Source organism: Gekko japonicus, unplaced genomic scaffold (assembly GCF_001447785.1).
Source record: "Gekko japonicus isolate JY-2015 unplaced genomic scaffold, Gekko_japonicus_V1.1 scaffold3967, whole genome shotgun sequence".
Lineage (NCBI taxonomy): Eukaryota > Metazoa > Chordata > Lepidosauria > Squamata > Gekkonidae > Gekko > Gekko japonicus.
This window is the reverse complement of record NW_015169906.1, coordinates 23,776-43,454: the sequence shown is the minus strand read 5'-3', so window position 1 is coordinate 43,454 and position 19,679 is coordinate 23,776. Positions and strand designations below refer to the sequence as shown.

General features: G+C 48.3%; 1 protein-coding gene across 1 annotated transcript in view; it reads left to right on the top strand.

The window, feature by feature from the left end:
• LOC107115742 (zinc finger protein 721-like) overlaps positions 1 to 8,268 on the top strand; it is a 34,336-nt gene extending 26,068 nt beyond the window's left edge. The window contains exon 9 of the mRNA XM_015417504.1: positions 7,927 to 8,268. Coding sequence (XP_015272990.1) covers positions 7,927 to 8,218 — 292 coding nt within the window. The 3' untranslated portion in view covers positions 8,219 to 8,268. The remainder of the gene's footprint in view (positions 1 to 7,926) is intronic.
• Positions 8,269 to 19,679: the final 11,411 nt, after the last annotated feature.

The following is a 19,679-nucleotide window of genomic DNA, read 5'->3' as shown; positions in this document are numbered from 1 at the left end:
GCGCTTCCTAGAGAAGCCGGCACAAGTCCTACTTCTGCCTTTTGGAACTGGCTTTGCCGGAGGACCGAGGCTGGAGCCGGACGGAGGGGAGAGGCTGGAAGGATAAAGGAGATCTGTGGGGCGGAGGAGGAGGAGGAAGAAGATCCCCCAGGACGGAGAGCCCCGCGAGGAGTGGGTCTGGCGAACAGAGCAGGTCCGGGGAGGGGGGGAGGAGAGCGGGCGGGCCCCTTCTTCTCTGCTCCCGGGCGGGAAGGCTGCCAGTTCCGGATCGGGCCCTCTGAACTGGCGCGAATCTGCAGCAAGAAGCCTGGAGGGGATCCAGTTTCTCAGAGATCTTCCTGATCTCTGCAGATATGAAACCCCTGCTCAAGGCAGGCAGGCGAGCCGTGCAGGCTGGAGTTTCTCCCGGTCACTTGGCAACCCCGGTGAAAGGGCGTGTGGGCTTCAAGGCGGAGTCTTGTAGGTCTGTAGAGGACTTTGCGGTTGGGGAGGGGGAAGAGGGACACGCCTGTCTGAGAAGGAGGAGGGTACTTCCCTTTTCTGGGTCTTGCATTACTGAGTTTCTGCCTGGGGCAGAAAGCAGATTGAGTCTCCTGTCCTGTGGCGGCTCTGGTGCAAAAGGTAGTCCTGGTGGACAGATTTCAGCATCTGCCTTTCTGAAAGGAATCTTTTTTGTGTTATTGGAAAATGGGATTCCTTTGGAGAAGGAGGAGATGTGCAAATACAGGGAAGCCCCAGGTGTCGCATCGCATGGGATTCCTCTGGGGTCATCAAGGGATACCCTACCCCAGTCCCTTAATGTCTTTTTTGGTAGCTTTTTCAGCCCTACCCCTTATGTGGACAGATCAGGAGAGTCTCAAGTGGAGAATTTGGGTCTGGAGAAAAGTCAGGAATCGCTTTTCTTCAAGAACTCCTCAGAGCAAGAGGCTAGACACCTTAAGGGGAGTGGGTGGAGACTCTTTCGGTGAATTCTCAGGTGACTGTAGCCTCTTAGGCAGCATGAGCGTATTCCAGAAGTTCTACAGTCACTGCATTTGCTCTTGATTGATTTCCAGCCTTTGACACAGAGATCTGCGGCGAGCCGTGCAGGCTGGAGTTTCTCCCGGTCACTTGGCAACCCCGGTGAAAGGGCGTGTGGGCTTCAAGGCGGAGTCTTGTAGGTCTGTAGAGGACTTTGCGGTTGGGGAGGGGGAAGAGGGACACGCCTGTCTGAGAAGGAGGAGGGTACTTCCCTTTTCTGGGTCTTGCATTACTGAGTTTCTGCCTGGGGCACAAAGCAGATTGAATCTCCTGTCCTCTGCCGGCCCTGGTGCAAAAGGTAGTCCTGGTGGACAGATTTCAGCATCTGCCTTTCTAAAAGGAATCTTTTTTTGTGTTATTGGAAAATGGGATTCCTTTGGAGCAGGAGGAGATGTGCAAATACAGGGAAGCCCTCCTTTGGCGAGGGGGAGGCATCGCAGGTGTCGCATCGCATGGGATTCCTCTGGGGTCATCAAGGGACACCCTACCCCAGTCCCTTAATGTCTTTTTTGGTAGCTTTTTCAGCCCTACCCCTTATGTGGACAGATCAGGAGAGTCTCAAGTGGAGAATTTGGGTCTGGAGAAAAGTCAGGAATCGCTTTTCTTCAAGAACTCCTCAGAGCAAGAGGCTAGACACCTTAAGGGGAGTGGGTGGAGACTCTTTCGGTGAATTCTCAGGTGACTGTAGCCTCTTAGGCAACATGAGTGTATTCCAGAAGTTCTGCAGTCACTCCATTTGCTCTTGATTGATTTCCAGCCTTAGACACAGAGATCTGCAGGCCTGCCTCTTCCAGCATCCTCTGCCTTGACAGCTGTGCCCATCCAAGCCAGGCCGTTTGAAGCCCCCCCCAACCTGTGGAATTGGTGGTTTCCCATGCAGAGCATTCTCTGTGGTGGCCCCAGAGGGTGAAGCAGCCTACTTGCCAATGTCTTCTGCCTGAATGTTACTTCTCAGACTGTGAAATTTTCAGGAGAATGTGTTCATCCAGAAGGGATACTTGTGTGGTATTCATGCTGGGTGACAGATGATTATTCGTTTTTTAAAGTTTGTACTCTGCCCTGAGCCTTATGAAGAAAATGAGGCTTGAAATGAACCAGATAGGTCAGCTGCCCAAAGGTGAGATGAGGGAAAGGAAGCTTCAGGGGACTCTATCTTGGATGGTGTTTGCTGATATGGCAGTTTTACGGCTCTTCCAATGAATGATGTACACATAGAGGCAAGGCCGGGATGGTAAAGGTCCGAGGGCAAACTTGAAAAGAAACCCTGAACCTTTTAAAATATCATTTGATGCTTTTACTAAAGTTGTAGACACGCAGAAGAGATACAGTTCTGCATGTGGGTTGTGCATATGGGGCCACTAACGCCAGGTGCTGAGTGTGTCTGTTCTCTCTCTTTCCCGTTTCTTCAGGGAGAAACCCAGTCTGGAAGACAACAGCATCTTCTAGGCATTTAGATTCTGCAGCACTATTCCCAAGGAATCATTCTGAGGTGAAAACAGAGGAACGAGACCCCTCAGGTCCCAAATCAGGGAAGGTATCATAGGGGAGAGGAAAATCTCTTCACGTCCTTCAGGCTGAGAAGATGAAGCAATTCCTGGAAAGGAGAAACAGTGATCTGATGCATCAACAAGCAGGGGAGGGTTCCCTTTCCCTTGCGCAGTGGGAAGCCCAGTGGCAGGAGTTTCTCAGGACGGTGGAAAACCCTCACTCTGGATGGGGAATCCCACAGTTTCCAGAGAAAGCTTCACCCTGGGAGGATGCCAAAGCCTTTCTGGCCTCCTTCGAGCAAGTGGCCGAAGCCTGTAGGTGGCCAAAAGATGAGTGGGTGACCCGGCTCCTGCCAGCCCTCAGTGGAGAAGCTGAGAAGGCCTTTAACAGTCTGGATGCCAGAGACAGAGAGGATTATGGGAAGGTGAAGGCAGCCATCTTGCGAGGGGATGCCCTGAGCCGGGAGAAGCAGCGTGAAGAGTTCCGGTGTTTTTGCTACCGGGAGGCTGAGGGGCCACGGGGGGCTTACAGCCAACTGCGGGAAATGTGCCGTGGGTGGCTGAGATTGGAGAATCACAGCAAGGAGCAGATCCTGGAGCTCTTGGTCCTAGAACAGCTGCTGAGCATCCTGCCCCCACAGATCCAGAATCAGGTGCGGGAGAGTGGCCCTGAGAGTTGTTCCCAGGCAGTGGCCCTGGCCGAGGAGTTCCTCTTGAGGCAGAAGGAGCAGGTGAGGCCTTTCTGCTAAGGGGGCTTGAGTGGCGGGATGGCCTGGGTTGGAGCAGGGGCTGACGTTTGTCTCCATCTCAGGGTGTGTGGGGGGGAAGGAATGCCAGGGAAAGATGTAAGGGTCTGTTGCCTTGTTTCCCTGAAAGGTTTTGGGTGGGGAGGAATTCTCTCTCAACCTGGGAACCAGTTGACGGACCAGTCTTGATGGGGTCTCCCTTTCCCTGAAAGAGCAGTTCTTGGAGTTCTAGGAGTTTTGACCCCTTGCCATCTCCACAGGGGACAGGCGTTTCCTTGAGCACTATCTGCATCTTTTGACCACGAGAGTCCCAAAGATCTCCTTCCAGATCCCTTCTCCAATGGAGTTTGGTAACTGTCCGTATGTTCAGGGCCTTCTTGATGGTGGTGCTTTCCTTGTGGAGTTCACTACCTTGGGAGCCTATTCAGACAAGCTTATTTCCCTCTGAAAGAGATCTGCTACAAAAAAACCCCTTTTTGGTCATTATTGTTGCCTGTTCATTATGGTTTCTAAGTTTTTATTCTGGATATTTTTAGCAGTCGAGCTAATCAGCTAACTGGAGAGCCAGTTTGGTGTAGTGGTTAGGAGCACAGACTCTATTCTGGGAGAACTGGGCTTGAGTCCCCACTCCTCCACATGCAGCTGCTGGTGTGACCTCAGGTCATTTACAAGTTCTTTCAGAGCTGTTCTCTCATATGCAGTTCTCAAAAGGGCTCTCTCAGCCCCACCCACCTCACAGGGTGTCTGTTGTGGGGAGGGGAAGGGAAAGGAGATGGTAAGTCACTCTGAGACTCTTTCGGGTAGTGAAGGGCAGGGTATAAATCCAATCTCTGCTTCTTCTTCTAAGTTCTGAGTGGAAGACAGAACTCTCCCCTCTTTCCATCCCTCCTCCCCAGTTCTGAAAAGGTCCCTGTTAGAGTCACCCTCTGGCTTTTCCAGTGAGTTGTTGTTCCTGGCTCCCACTCCTGGAACCCCTGAACAACGTCCCAGCCACATTTACCTGTGAGATCTTGAGGTGGGATTGGCACACAATAAACCAAACCTTTGTAAAATGAATTAGGGTTTACTAAATTACTAAAAAGATATCAGTTATGCAGTACAGTCTTGTCAGGCAAATAACAAGGAAATTAAAAACCCAAACCCTATCTTTTCTAACGAATACATTTCATACCTGGGTTACAAGACGGTAAGTCTCTTATGGCAGAAAAGCATTCTTTCCATTACAGCCAGTCATAACAAAGTATAACATAGTGCAGTATAAGCATAGCATTAACCCTACATAGTGTAGCATAAAATAGCATGACCTTACTAATCTATAGCTCTCAATGATAGCTCTTTGCCTTCTAGAGTCAGGTGGTCTCTCTCATCCAATCAAAGATCACAGGAACTTTCCAGAAGATGCTAGCTTCTACTCTTCATTTCCCCCTCCCATGATTGATTTATTTATAATTTTATTTATTTAACCAATTTATATCCTGTTCACTCTCCTCTGAACGGAACTCAGGGCGACTAAAGGTAAAGATTTCCTTGCTCGAAAGCCAGTCGAATCCGACTCTAGGGTTGCGGTGCTCATCTCCGTTTCAAAGCCGAAGAGCCAGCGCTGTCCGAAGATGTTCCCGTGGTCATGTGGAGCAGCATGACTAAACACCAAGGCGCACGGAACGCTGTTACCTTCCCACCGAAGTGGTACCTATTTATCTACTTGCAATTTCTTGCTTTCAAACTGCTAGGTTGGCAGGAGGTGGAACTAGAGACGGGAGCTCACTCCGTCATGCGGCACACTCGGGCCTCGAACTGCTGAACTACTGACCTTCCACAGCCTGCAGTTCAGCATCTTAACCACTTGAGCCACCGCAGCTCCTCAGGGCGACTAACAGCATATAAAAATACACCCAGTAAAAACAATACAATAGATAAATTTTAAAATATGTTATATAGTTAAGCAGGGTTTCCCATGACGTACCTAGGTAACACATCCCGCTGTCTGGCTTGGAAGGAGATGACACTGGCGGTAACAAGAACACCTGTGAGCTCGACTAAGCCCTAGAATATTCTCATTAACCCTTGAGAGGGAATTAGGGTGCTTAGCATGACAGTCCCGCTCTGCTGTTGCAGGTGCCCTTAGAGGAGGTGGCTGGGGCAGGCCAGGCGCCGTCTGAGAGTGAGTGGAGGCCGCTCCCAATGGAGATCAAGGAAGAGGAGGATGGAGAGGCCAGCCTGCTGGGTAAGGAGGGAGGAAGGGAGGCCTTCTGGGGAGTCTCGGAAGCGGCTTCTGGGGCTGAGCTCAGCCGTGGCCCCCTTCTCTCCTGTCAAGGGCTCGTATGCCCTTACCTTCTCCAGAGCATTATAGGAAAAGTGCTGGTAACTTAAGAACAGCCTGGCTAGACAAGGCGAAAGTTCCGTCGACTCTTTCTTAGAGTAGTTCATTTGACGAGGTTGTGGCTTCTTTCTTAGTTTTTAGAAGCTGAAAACCAACTGTCACCAAACAAATGGTGCGTAACAACAGACCCTTGACAATTAAGAAAGATACTTTTATACATCTATCTCCTATTTTGACATATTTCTTGCCTCACTGTTCCCCCCCTAATTAAATCCAAACAAATGGTGTTTAGTCTTTGTATATGTCAAAACATCTTCATTAAATTGTATGCTAATTCACTGTTAACCTATGTAGAGGCATCTGCCCATATCTTTGAACGGTTAGCTTCCATTTCAGTGTACCTGAAGAAGAGTGCATGCCCACGGAAGTTTATACCTTGAATAAACCGTTGTCGGTCTTAAAGGTGCTAAAGTAAAGGTAAAGGTTCCCTTGCTCGAAAGCCAGTCGAATCCGACTCTAGGGTTGCGGTGCTCATCTCCGTTTTAAAGCCGAAGAGCCAGCGCTGTCCGAAGGTCATGTGGCCGGCATGACTAAACACCAAGGCGCACGGAACGCTGTTCCCTTCCCACCGAAGTGGTCCCTATTTATCTACTTGCAATTTCTTGCTTTCGAACTGCTAGGTTGGCAGGTGCTACCGCACTCAAAAAAATTTCTATCACAAAACTCTTCAGACACAGGACAGAGTTTTACATTAAGTTGTTTTGTGTTTTTTTATGTCACCATCAATCACAGAAAATCAAAAGACACGCACAGCAGGTCAAATACGAACTGTAGGGGAATGAATCTTTACCCCACTTCCCCTTTAAAGTACTTATGGGGAGTTTTGGGGAAGGGAGGGAAGGGCAGAGGATAGAAGCGGGCCAGAAAAAAGGTGTAGCCAGGTGAAAGAAGTTTTGGGGGAGGAATCAAAATATAAGCCAGGAAACGGGAGTGACAGATGTGAGACTTGGTTTCTTGCGTGGCTGCTGATTGGATCTCTTATCTTTCTACCAGCAGGAAGTGTGGGCGAGTCAGCCGGGGATTCAGAGGGGTCATCGCTGGTAAAAGTCAAGGACAAAGAGTATGAAGGAAACTTCAAGGGTCCAGATGGAATCAAGGGGATGGAGGGAAGAGATGTGGTCAAGAAGAGGGATGAACCCATTCCTTTCCAAGGAGGAGGCTTCTGTGAAGTCCCGGTCCAAGAAGGAAGTCCAACCAAAAAGGGCAGTAACAGAGGCCTCCGTGCTAACCAAAGAATCCACTACACGGAAAAAGAAAATGAAAGTGTGTCATATGGAAAGACCTTTAGTCAGCAGCACGCAGACATTATCTCCCAGGAACGAATTCCCTCAGGAGAGAAACTGTACACTTCCTTGGAGGAGGGAAAGAAGTTCAGTCAGGGAACAGCCCTTACTTCTCATCAAAGAGGTGCGAAAAACTTACAAAATACTCAACTGTGTGGAACGATCTTATCTGATGCAGTGAGCTTTAATGTACCTGAATGTATTTATTTATTTTATTAGATTTATATACCGCCCTCCCCAAATGGGCTCAGGGAGGTGTATAACAGTTAAATAATACAATTAAAACAGTATTAAAATAACAATTTACATAAAATTTAATGTACATGTAATCTCCTATATCCACCTGAAATGAGGCGTGGGTTCTTTTTATTAGTGCTTATTGTGCTATCTGCTGTTTTATTGCTTTACAAATTTTATGTTGTAAGCCACCCTGAACCCATTCATGCGATAGGGTGTGGTATAAATTCAACAACTATTATTCTATTTATTATAATATAATACATTATTATTATCATTATTATCATTATTATCATTATCATTATTTTCATTATTATTATTGTAGAACAGGAGGAAGTGACTGCAATATGTTGAATGTGGATGGGAATTCAGATGCAGATCAGACTTCCTTGGGTGGGTTGTAATGGGATCTCGCTCTTTATTCCCACAGGGGACGACCAGGAGAATAAGGAAGATGAGGAACTGCATCAGTTATCCCCAGATAAAGCCAAGCCTGAAGATCTGAAAGGAAACTTCAGGAATCATGATGAAACTAAGAGGCATGGAGAAAGACACATTGTTGAGAAGAGGGACGAGCAGGGGATTTCTGTGAAAGCGGGCGGTTGCAGTGAAATAATTCACATACTGGAGGAAACATACAAGTGCTTGGAGTGTGGGATGAACTTCTCAGATCAAACCCAATATAATATTCATTTGCGAGTGCACAGTGGGAAAAAGATCCATAAATGCTCGGACTGTGGAAAGAGCTTTCTTTGCAGAGCAGAACTCCTTAGACATTACCGGATCCACACAGGAGAGAAACCATTTGGTTGCTCGGAGTGTGGCAAGAGCTTCTCACAGAGAACAAACCTTATTCAACACCAAAGAATTCATTCAGGAGAGAAGCCATATAAATGCTCAGAGTGTGGAAAGAGGTTCAGTCGGTGTAGCGATGTCCAACGGCATCAAAGAGTCCACACAGGGGAGAAACCTTTTGAGTGCTCAGACTGTGGAAAGAGATTCATTCAGAAATCCAGCCTTCAACAACATCACAGAATCCACATGAGAAACAGCATAGATTCATAGCCTGTGACAAGAGCTTCTCTTCTGTTTCACACCTTAAAGACAGCCACAGACTCCACAAAGGGTTGAAACCGTATGAAACATTGGAAAGCATTTGGACGTGTACAAAAAACTTGCTATAACTATAGAAAGAAAAATAAATTCAAACTGAGGAGAAAGAAGTATGAATTCTTGGGCTGCGGAAAGAGCTTTAGTCATGAGTGAAGCCTCACAAGGAAGACAGGAAAGATGTGTTTTGAAGGTGGAAGGAAATTCAAGACCAACTCTGCACTCCTTAAGCATCAAGGAATTCACATATAGGTTGCTCCGATGAAGCTCTTCAGTCGCCCAGGTCAAGGGCTCAGAAAGTCGTTACACAAAGAAGGGCATTTTCCATGGTTTTCCTTTTCTGTGAAATTCACTACTTAAGGACAACTGCCAAGGTGGAGCACTTTTCCTGTGAGGCAAGGCTGAAGCATCTAGGACTTTTATTTTTAGAAAAGAGACAACTCTGAGGCAACATGGTAGAGGTTTATAAATTGTGCGTGGGGTGGAGAGATTTGACAAAGAGAACTTTTTCCCCTTCTCCCAAAATACTAGAACTTGAGGGCATCCAATGTAACTGATGGATAGTAAATTCAGGGTGGACAAAAGGGTATACTATGAGTGATTAAAATGTGGAATTCACTGATGGTGACAACCACAGATAGCTTTAAAAGGGGATTAGATAGAGTCCTGCAGGGTAGGTCTATTGGTGGCTACTGGTCATGGTGACTAAAGAGAACCTCCATGTTCAGAGGCAGTAAACCTCTGAATAGCAGTGCCAGGAGGCAACATCAGGGGAAGGCCTCGGCCTTAATGACCTTTTATTAACCCTCTGGAAGAACTGGTTGGCCACTGTGTGAGACAGGATGCTGGACTAGATGGGCCACTGGTCTGATCCAGCATGGTGACTAAAGAGAACCTCCATGTTCAGAGGCAGTAAACCTCTGAATAGCAGTGCTAGGAGGCAACATCAGGGGAAGGCCTCGGCCTCTATGCCCTGTTGTTCGCTCTCCAGAGGAACTGGTTGGCCACTGTGTGAGACAGGATGCTGGACTAGATGGGCCACTGGTCTGATCCAGCAGGGCTCTCCTTATGTTAACTCCTTCTGACATATGCAAAACTGGGGAAAACATTTCTGTTTTCCAAGTCCTGTGAAGAAGTAGTCAGGCTGAGGATAGTAGATAACTGCAGCCTGTCTGTGGCATAAGTCAGTATGAATAACTGGCTTCCCTAATTCCCACACGGCAAGGTGGCCTCAGGGGCATTCTCACAGTCTGGGCTGCTGTGAGCTTTTCGGGGTCTCACCACCGGGGTTCAATTCAGAGTGAAAGGAAAACTGAGTAAATTCAAAGAGGTTCCAAACCAGTATCTTGGAACTGGATAATTATCCTGGGAGTTGGGGGATGAATGTTCTGAAGCAAAAATCCCCCTTGATTTTCCCAGACAGCATCAGGAGGGAGAAGAAAAATACTCTGTTCTGTGGATTTTTTTTTAATGGACCAGAGATAAGGAAATGTTGAAAATGGTAGTCCATTGCAAGTGTTATGTGTTTTTTTTTAAATTATCTGTAAAACTGTAGAAAGAAATGCTCTTTCTTCCACTTTCTGCCACATCGGATCCCTGTGTGTTCAAGAGCCAGAGTGCTGGGCTACAGCTAGGTGGATCTGGGTTCAAATCCACACTTGGCCAGTCACTTTCTGAGCCTGGTATACCTTACAGGATTGCTGTGAAGAATAAATAGCATGCCCTCTGGGGTGAAACCCTTCTTGCAAAAAATGTGTAATGTATTGATAAGTACAGAAATCTCAGGACTTTGCTGGTATATGGTTGGCCCTGGATTGGTTATGTGTCAGATAATAACTGTTTTGGTTATGGAGGATATATCAAAGGTATGCTTTTGAATTGTTTAGAGGAAGCAGCAGAAATCACCCATTTATAGGAGGGAAAAACCCCTAGTAACTGGGTGCTGCGGTGGCTCAAGTGGTTAAGACGCTGAACTGCAGGCTGTGGAAGGTCAGTAGTTCAGCAGTTCAGCAGTTCAAGACCCGGGTGTCGCATGATGGCGTGAGCTCCCATCTCTAGTTCCAGCTCCTGCCAACCTAGCAGTTTGAAAGCAAGAAATTGCAATAGATAAATAGGTACCACTTCGGTGGGAAGGTAACAGCGTTCCGTGCACCTTGGTGTTTAGTCATGCCGGCCACATGACCACGGAAACGTCTTCGGTCAGCGCTGGTTCTTCGGCTTTGAAACGGAGATGAGCACCGCAGCCCTAGAGTCAGATTCGACTGGCTTTCGAGCAAGGGAACTTTTACCTTTACCTTTACATAGATAACTGGTGCTGACCTCTAGGTCAGAAACCTGAGTGTGGGTTCCTTCTCAATCCACTTTTCAGTTTTTGGAACGGCAAAAGCTTCAGTGGCCGTGAGGGAATACTATCTCTGGTGAAGGGGTTGTGGTGGACAGCAGTGCTTGACAAAGTTTCTTCGGCTTTAGGAGCCAGACTAATTTTTCCACTTTCAGGTTTTTTGATTTTCATGACCCTACTTTTTACATCTTGCTACCAAAAACCTAATCCTAAACTCTTCCCAATTCCTGGTTTTCTCTAAAGCTATAGCAAAAGCATCGTTGTATATAAATGGAATCTGCTGGGATATCACTTGCAATAAATGACTGATAAGAAGAAGAGTTGGTTTTTATGCCCTGCTTATCTCTACCTTAAGGAGCTGCGGTGGCTCAGGTGGTTAAGACGCTGAACTGCAGGCTGTGGAAGGTCGGTAGTTCAGCAGTTCGAGACGGAGTGAGCTCCCATCTCTAGTTCCAGCTCCTGCCAACCTAGCAGTTTGAAAGCAAGAAATTGCAATAGATAAATAGGTACCACTTCGGTGGGAAGGTAACAGCGTTCCGTGCACCTTGGTGTTTAGTCATGCCGGCCACATGACCACGGAAACGTCTTCGGACAGCGCTGGCTCTTCGGCTTTGAAACGGAGATGAGCACCGCAACCCTAGAGTCGGACTCGACTGGCTTTCAAGCAAGGGAACCTTTACCTTTACCTTTATCTCTACCTTAAGGAGTCTCAGAGCGACTTACAATCGCCTTCCCTTCCTCTCCCCACAACAGGCGCCTTGTGAGGTAGGTGGGGCTGTGAGAGTCCTGAGAGAACCGTGACTGGCCCAAGGTCACCCAGCTGGCTTCACGTGGAGGAGTGGGGAATCAAACCTGGTTCTCCAGATTAGAGTCCACCACTCTTAATCATTATACCACGCTACACCAATACTAGGAGCCACAATGAAATTTCTAGGGGGCCATGGTGGAGAGTGTCTCCATTGTTTCCGTGGCATAGACCATGGTATCTTTCTGTGCCAACTTGCAAAGATGATGATTGGGGGCAGCATCTTCTGGTGCTTCTGAGTCTGCCTGGATGATCGGTTCCAGACGTGATGCTGGGTGACCTCTGCTTTGCCATATGCCTTGTGGTCCCATCTTATTGTCCACACTTTGAATTCTGGAGTGGTAATTCTGCTGGAGTCTCAGTTCGGGCCTCGATCGTGAATCTCCTGGAGGCACTGGGCAGGATCTCTTTCCGCTCTCCTCTGCCTCCTTCAAACGGGAGCCAGCCCCGGAGCTGGAAGAATTAGAGCTTGGCTGAGCAGAGTCACACCCTGCTACGTTCATGGAAGTCAAGGACTTCAGCAAGGATTTGGATTACACCTTTCAAGAATGTTGAGAGCAGAGATTGGGGGGGGGGATTTTCCAGTGCTTTATTTCTCTCGCCACTAACCTTAACGTAAAGGTAAAGGTTTCCCTTGCTCGAAAGTCAGTTGAATCTGACTTGAGGGCGCCAGTACTCTTCTCCGTTTCCAAGCCAAAGAGCCAGCGCTGTCCGAAGAAATTTCCATGGTCATGTGGCCGGCATGACTAAACCTGGTACCTATTTTATCTACTTGCAATTTCTTGCTTTTGAACTGCTAGGCTGGCAGGAGCTGGGGCCAGAGGCAGGCGCTCACTCCATCATGCAAAGATTCACTATGTTGTCGAAGGCTTTCACGGCCATTAGTAGTTCATGCCTACCATTACCTGCCTACCATTTTTCTTCTCACCTTGACACAGAAAGTACTCCATCGTTCTGTGTTATACCTCTGAGCATGCAAGTCACAGCTGCTGGCGAAACGTCAGGTCCTACAATGCCAAGACCACGGCCGTGCAGCCCAGAAAATCTACTCCAACTAAAAGATTCATTGTTTGCTAAAATTAATAACACTGGTGACATGAGCACAGCCTACTTGGGGGATGGTGGAATGATGCAGTTGAGTCCAGCGACGGTGATCTGGTGTTCCGGCACTCAGCACCTGTGTTGTGGAGGGGGAGGCCTGCTCCTGGAAGGAGGAAAAGGAGCCCCAATATTACCTGGGGAGCAAACAGAATGATGTGACCAAAGTGAGAAGGTAGATAGCGGAGCACGAAGGATCCCAATAGAAGAGTATTATGCTGAAAATATAAGAAGTGGATCAAGATGGTTTGCCGTGTTTAGTCTGTTTGTAGCAGAAGAAAAGAGCAAGAGTCCTGTAGCACCGTAAACACTAACAAAATTGGTGGCAGGGGAGGAGCTTTCCTGAGTCACCGCTCACTTCTTCAGATATCTGCTCTCTTCAGATTTTGTTCGTCTTCAAGGTGCTACTGGACTCTTGGTCTTTTCTATAGAGAAGCACTGGTTTGTTAGAAGGAATCTTCAAGGTATTGAAAGGCAGACAATGGCAAAAGATACAACAAGTTAGCTTACACTAGATCTCAGATATTCTGCTTCATTGCTTGGCTCAGAGGTTAGGCTGTTTTCCAGATGGAGTCAGCCACATCTTGGCTCCCTGGATGGAGATCGGCAACCCTTCTGTTAAAATCTGAAAGGATCAGCAACAGAACATAAGACTGGATCCCAGCGGCTGATTCCACTCACAGCAGAGGGGGTGTTTTTGCATTTTCCCTCTTCCACAGCAGAACTCATGCTGGTTTTTTTGAGGGGGTCACCATTCCTTGAGAGCCTTGGGGGGGATCTTAGGGGGCTGAAGGGAAGAGGAGGGAGGCGGAGAAGGTGGAATCCTGCCCGTGGATGTTTTCAGTGAAATCCAAGACGATCCTATCATGACTTGGTAACCCTACCTTTCCCCTCTCCCTATTTTGCTTGTAGCACTGCAAAATCTTTAGAGGCAGACATTGGGCCAAAAAGGTTGTTCAACTGGATTAAAAGATGATGTTCTGGCAGCGTGAAGAGTCAGAAGGCTGCAGCTAACAATGTTTGCAGAAGTTTGGCCTGGATTGGGTTGAAGATGTGGGGTCGGAGTTCAGGATATCAAGAATTCTGCATATGCTGCATATGCCTGTTCTCCACAAGGAGTAGCTCTTACTCTTACTCTGACGAGGAATGTTATTTGCTCCCCTCGAGGAGGGAGAAGTTCCAGTACTTAAACAGGTTGGCTCCCTTTGGAGCATTTTGTAATATTTGCCTTATTTACCAATAGTTTGAAGAAGAGCATGGGGAGGAGAGGCTGTGTGAGGGAAGAGAAAATGCCCAGATTTGCCAACTGCCTGGAGAAAAATGTTCAACTTTATGCCATGAAAAGCTTCACCTGCCCATTTCCACACAAGCCTCTAAGACGAGACATTTTCCCCAAGATTGTTGACAAACAGTAAAAATGGGGCCTACAACCCTTTTTCTTCCCCCTACTGGGATCCTCCTTTTAATTTAGTCGGAGGCTAAAAAACTGTGATCTAGCTCACACTAACTCAGCTTTAGAGGGAACACTGCCCACCTAGGTCTCTCTCCTTTCCAGATCCTCCCAACCCCTCCCCAAGCCCCACCCTCAAATCACTACGAATTTCCCAAGACAGATGAAAAGTAGCAGACGTTTCAGCTTAGCATACTTTATTAGTGCAGAACAAGACAACTTTAGCCGGCTAGCAGGCCGGTTTATATCCTCGTGAATCCACCACCCAGAACACCCCCCACTTCCCAATAGGTCCTAACTAGTGGCCCAGAGTCCAATAGGCCCTCTGCCGGGAGCCTAGCCCTCTAATTGGTGCGGGCTAGGATCTGTATCCTCCTTTGTTATTTGGAGCGAAGCTCGATGCTTGTGCTTGACTGAGTGGTGCCCAAACTAACCACACGGTCGTTGGCAACCCTGTTTCCAGCCCACTTTCCCACTGGCTGAGCATGAACAGAGCGCCTTCCTCCTCGCTAACCACACCCAGCAACCATCGCCAGACATGAAATCCCCAGGATTAGAGCGCAGGCGGTCCAGGCCAGAAGATGGCGCTAAAAGACAGCCTGGCTTTTCCCTAAAAACAGTCCTCAAAGGAGAGTGCTCCCCCTTTTTGGGCTTTCGAGGGTTAAGGAGAGCTGAGTTTCCTAGGTAGCCGGCACCAATTCCACCTTTGCTTGCGTGATTGTTGGAGGGCCGCGGCTGGTGGTGGGCTGGCTCCGTACCGGGGGGCGGGACGGCTGGAAGGGTAAAGAGTGGCGGGGAAGAGAGAAGGAGGCTCCCCCTCTCCCGGCTGGGCAGCCCTGCAGGGGTGGGGGTCCTCCGGGGTTCCCCGTCCCCGTGCAGAGCCACTACCTGGATCAAGGCCGGGAAGGAGGAAGAGATCAGGCCGGCCCCTTCTCTGCCTCCCGAGGAGGGCTGCCAGCTCTTGATCCGGCTGGATCACCAGCGCAGCAGAAAGGAGCAAGAGGGAATCGGGGTTCCCTGCAGGCCGGGAACAAATTCCCTTGCGGATCTCTGCCGAGGAAACCTCTCCTAAAGCCCCGCAGTGCAAGAATCAGGAGCCGGGCGGGCTGGGTTGTTTGGCGGGTTTCGCTGCAGCGCCTGATATAGCAGGAGAGGGTTTTGTACTCTGGGAGGGGGGGAGAGAGCTGGCCCCATGGATGCCCCTCCCGTCTGAGAGAGAGGAGGGTGCCTGCCGCCTCTGACTTCTTTTAGTTGAACTCCTGCAGGGAACTCCAAGTAAAGTTAATCCGATCTGGATTCCTGGGGAGGGCATTGCCCTAACAAGACCCAAGATTTTTTTCCTTGTTAGTATAAATAGGATTGCTTTGGAGCAGGAGGAGGTGCACAAATGCAACTTGGTTGTAACAGATGCAGGAATTTTCCATGAGGGAGTGCCTAGTGCAGGATTCCTGAGGGATCCTCATGCTCTCCATCCCCTTTCCAGGTTATTTGGTTCTTGCCTCTGAGCGTGAACAGAGTTCCTCATCATCCCCACTTGAGTAACCACAATCAGACCTTCCTCGCCTGGAATCGGAGAATAGACATTCTGGCTAGAAGGTGGGGCTGGAAAGAAAGGCACACGTCTTCTTTTCCTCTCTGGATTAAAGAAAAAACAAAACATAAATTAAAGCAGCAGCGTTTTTTCCTACTAAAAGGTTACAAAGAAAGAGCCGGGGTTCCCAGACAGGATGCAGGAAAGGGGCCTGGAGTTGAGCTGGAGCCCTTTTTTGGGGGGGGGGATTCTCAGAGGGTGAAAGGTTGGTTCTTCCCAGGAGGATGTGAATGTTCAAGTTCTCCTTGTTGAGCTTTGAAAGTAAAAATGCCACGTGCAGAAGGTGGGGGTTTCCCCCCCCATTTGAAGAGCTGCAGTCCTTCCTTTGGGCAAGACACAGGAAGGGCAGGTGGCACAGGAGAGGAGAGAAGGCCTTTCTGTGATGGGGGAGAGGCTGCAGAGCCCATGAATGGCCCTGATTCTGCCCCTGGCATCTTCTTTTAGAGTCTATTGAGGCCACTGTTGTCTGTTGAGGCTATTGAGGCTCGGCAGCATGCCTGGACATTGAGGTTGCTACATCACACTATGTTAGTATAGATGGTATCTCCTTTAATAGGTTGCCTGGGAGCTGCCCTGTCACCTCTCTTATCTCTCTTGCTTAGAACTCTCTGACTTTACATGGCCTCCATGGAGACACATGTCTCTGCAGGTCTCTCCTGTAAGGACAATGCCCTCATATTCCCACATGTATGATGCCAGATATGCTGGCCATTTGTAATGACAGCCAGTTTGGTGTAGTGGTTAGGAGCGTGGACTCTAATCTGGGAGAACCAGGTTTGATTCCCCATGTAATGTATTCAAAGCTGCCTCGAATGCAATGTTATGAAACATCGAACTAAACTGTAGTGTTGAGTTTCGTCCTGGGTTAGGATCCAAAGTCAACCAATAGTATTGCTAACCCAGGAAGTAACAAGCCAATCACTTCAAGCAAGCTCCCTGAGCAGGAACGAATGTGATTGGACCTTATCTCGGCAACCTCATAGGTTGGCATTTGTACAGTGGGTGTGGCTACATTAGCCGGGAATGTTTAAAAGCAGGACAGCTGCAATGTAAAGGTTGTTCTGGGTATCAGATGTTGATCTGTGTTGGAGTTGTGTTCGAGTTGAAGAATAAAGTTGTGTTCTTGCTGAATCACTCTCTGACTGCTTTTGTTAAGCGAGCGACTTAACACCCCACTCCTTGACATGCAGCTGCTGGTGTGACCTTGGGTCAGTTACAAGTTATTTCAGAGCTGTTCTCTCAAGAGCAGTTCTCGAAATAGCTCTCTCAGCCCCACCTACCTCACAGGGTGTCTGTTGTAGGAAGAAGAAGGGAAGGAGACCGTAAGCCGCTCTGAGACTCCTTCTGGTAGTGAAGGGCGGGGTATAAATCCAATCTCTTCTTCTAATATGGAAAATACTCTTTAGATTAGGCTCCTTTCTCTTCTTTTGACTGCAACCTTAATGTGGACTGAATCTACCTGAATAAATGTAAAATTTTCCCTTTTTTCCAGTAAACTTCTTGGGAGATGTATTTACCACACTCAGTAGCATGCTCTATGACTGGCCAAAATCTTGCTCTATTAACCAAATATCCCCGTATTGTCTACTCTGACTAAGCTGTCCAGGGTCTCAAGCAGGAATCACCTGCAACTTGATCCATTTTAACCTGAGATGCTGGGGACTGAACTGGGGACCTTCTGCACGCAAAGGAGATGGTCTACCATCAAGCCATGACCCTTCTGTGCCAGGTTTGCTAATGGAGCAGAGCTCTTTGAAGCTGGTGCCTGCAAACGGATGGACTTACACGTTCTCTCTGGATATCTCACAAACTGTGTAAGAAGGAGTTTTTTAGGAGGACTTTTCTCTGACAGGAGAGAATTTAGAAGCCTTGTAACCAATGTTCCCTCTAAGCTGTGGAGTCTTGTGAGCAAAAATTCTACTTTGTGAGCTACTGGCATTAAAGTTGTGAGCGAGCGATTTGGCTACTGTATAAATTAGTTTGCTCTGGAGCCCTCCTTCCTGAGCCGAGACAAAAATGGGTGAGCCAGAGGCTAAAAAACTGTGAGCTAGCTCACACTAACTCAGCTTAGAGGGAACACTGCTTGTAACTAGAATCTTGCTGCATGACAGGAGAGAATTTAGAAGCCTTGTAACTAGAATCTTGCTGCGTGCATTTGAAAAAAACAACTAAACCTATAGAATCACAAAAACACCTTTTTGAATATAACCGATTTATCTGGTCAGAAAAGTCACATGAGGGCCATAAACCAGAAGTTGAGGGATTAAGTGTGTCTCTTCTCTCTCTTTCCTGTGTTCTTCTTCTCCCCAGGAAAACAGCTCTTTGTGGAAGAGGATAACATGTTGTAGGGTTCTCAGTGGTACAGCAGTAACTCGTGAGCTATCATTCAGAGCCAGAAATTGAGAAAGGCACTCGCACAAGTCCCAAATCAGGGGAAGTGTCAGAAGGGAGAGGAGTAGTCCTTCATGTTCTCCAGGCTGGGAGTCCTGGAGAAGTCCTGCAGAGGAGACTTGGAGAACCCAAGAATCAGCCTGCAGGGGAGGGACCCAGTAGTCATGTATGGCTGCGAGAGTTGTACTACAAGGAAGGCCCAGCGCCGAAGAATAGATTTTTTTTGAACTCTGGTGCTGGAGAAGACTCTTGAGAGAAGACCTCCCGTGGTGGACGAGGGAAGCTGATTTTTGAGAGGGCAGAATGTCAGCTATGCTGCCATGAGGGTTGGGGGTGGGGTATTCGCTTGCCTGTGTAAGAAGTACGCTGCATTCCTTCTTGGCTTCTGTAATGCTTGCTTATCTATGGCCTTGCAGGTGCTGTGTAGTGTCTGGGATTCAGGAGAACCGTGGGAGCGCTTTCGGTTTTCAGCTTCGGCTCTAATGGCCTGGGACTCCTCCCACACGTGGGAATGTGGCCAATTGGCCTAAGGAGGGGGTGTGTGCATACAAATACCCTATATCCCATTATGCTTGTAGGGGCAACACCATTCTTAACAGTGACTTTGTTAATGCATCTATAGCTCTCGCAGCCATACATGACTACTGGGAATACTATTGCTTTGACCATGCGGACTTTTGTTGGCAGGGTGATGTCTCTACTTTTTATCATGCTGTCTAGGTTCGCCATCGCTTTCCTCCCAAGGAGCAGGTGTCTTTTAATTTCATGGCTGCTGTCACAGTCTGCGGTGATCTGGGATCCCAGGAACAGGAAGTCTGTCACTGCTTCCATGACTTCCCCTTCTATTTGCCAAGGAGTGACGTCACCTCCGGGTAATGTCATCATGCTGGACATTGCCGGCCCAATCCAGGCACTTTGGGGGTGGGGTTCCCCCTGCTGGACAGATCCGGACTGGGCTGGCAGGTTGGGAGCTGCTAGAGTGGGCAAACTCCCACCACCACCCCGGGGGGATCTGGCAGCCCTAAATAGTGTAGTGGTGGCTCTGTTTTTCCCCCTCCCACATTCTTAATGCTCCCCAGGACATGTTGTGCATCTAGGGGGCTGTATGGCTTCCAGCCAGATACGTGTTTCAAAACGGAAAGTGTAGAATCTGGGGAAGATAATATATTATGCCAGGCATTCCCAACATGGCATAGGGTTGTCAGGTGCCCCCTGGCCACTTGCACGGGGTGGGAGGTAGCGTTGCCAGATCCAGGTTTGGAAACCCCTGGAGATTTGGGGTTGGAGCCTGGGGAGAACAGGGACCTCAGTGAGGTAGAATGCTATATAGTGTCCACCTTCCAAAGCAACCATTTTCTCCAAAGGAACTGTTCTCTGTAGCCTGGAGATGTGCTGTAATTCCAGGGGATCCCCAGGTCCCACCTGGAGGCTGGCATCCCTAGGGCACTGACACATGTCTTAGTGCCAGAACAATGAGTGGGCTGGGTGGGGCTGTTGCCCAGCAGGGCTTCTGATTGGTCAGCAGAGGACTAATGGGCTTTGCAGATTTCTAAAATGCTGCCACCACGGCAGAAGGATCTTAACTGCCTAACAAAAGTTAAGCTGTGTGAAGGCAAGAAGATATTTCTAAACAGTATGTTGATCTCAAAAGGCATCCTGTAAAACACAGTTTCTGCCTGAAATATTGAAGAATTACTATTAGAGGTATGCACAACTTCACTCCTTGGCAGGGCTATTTTT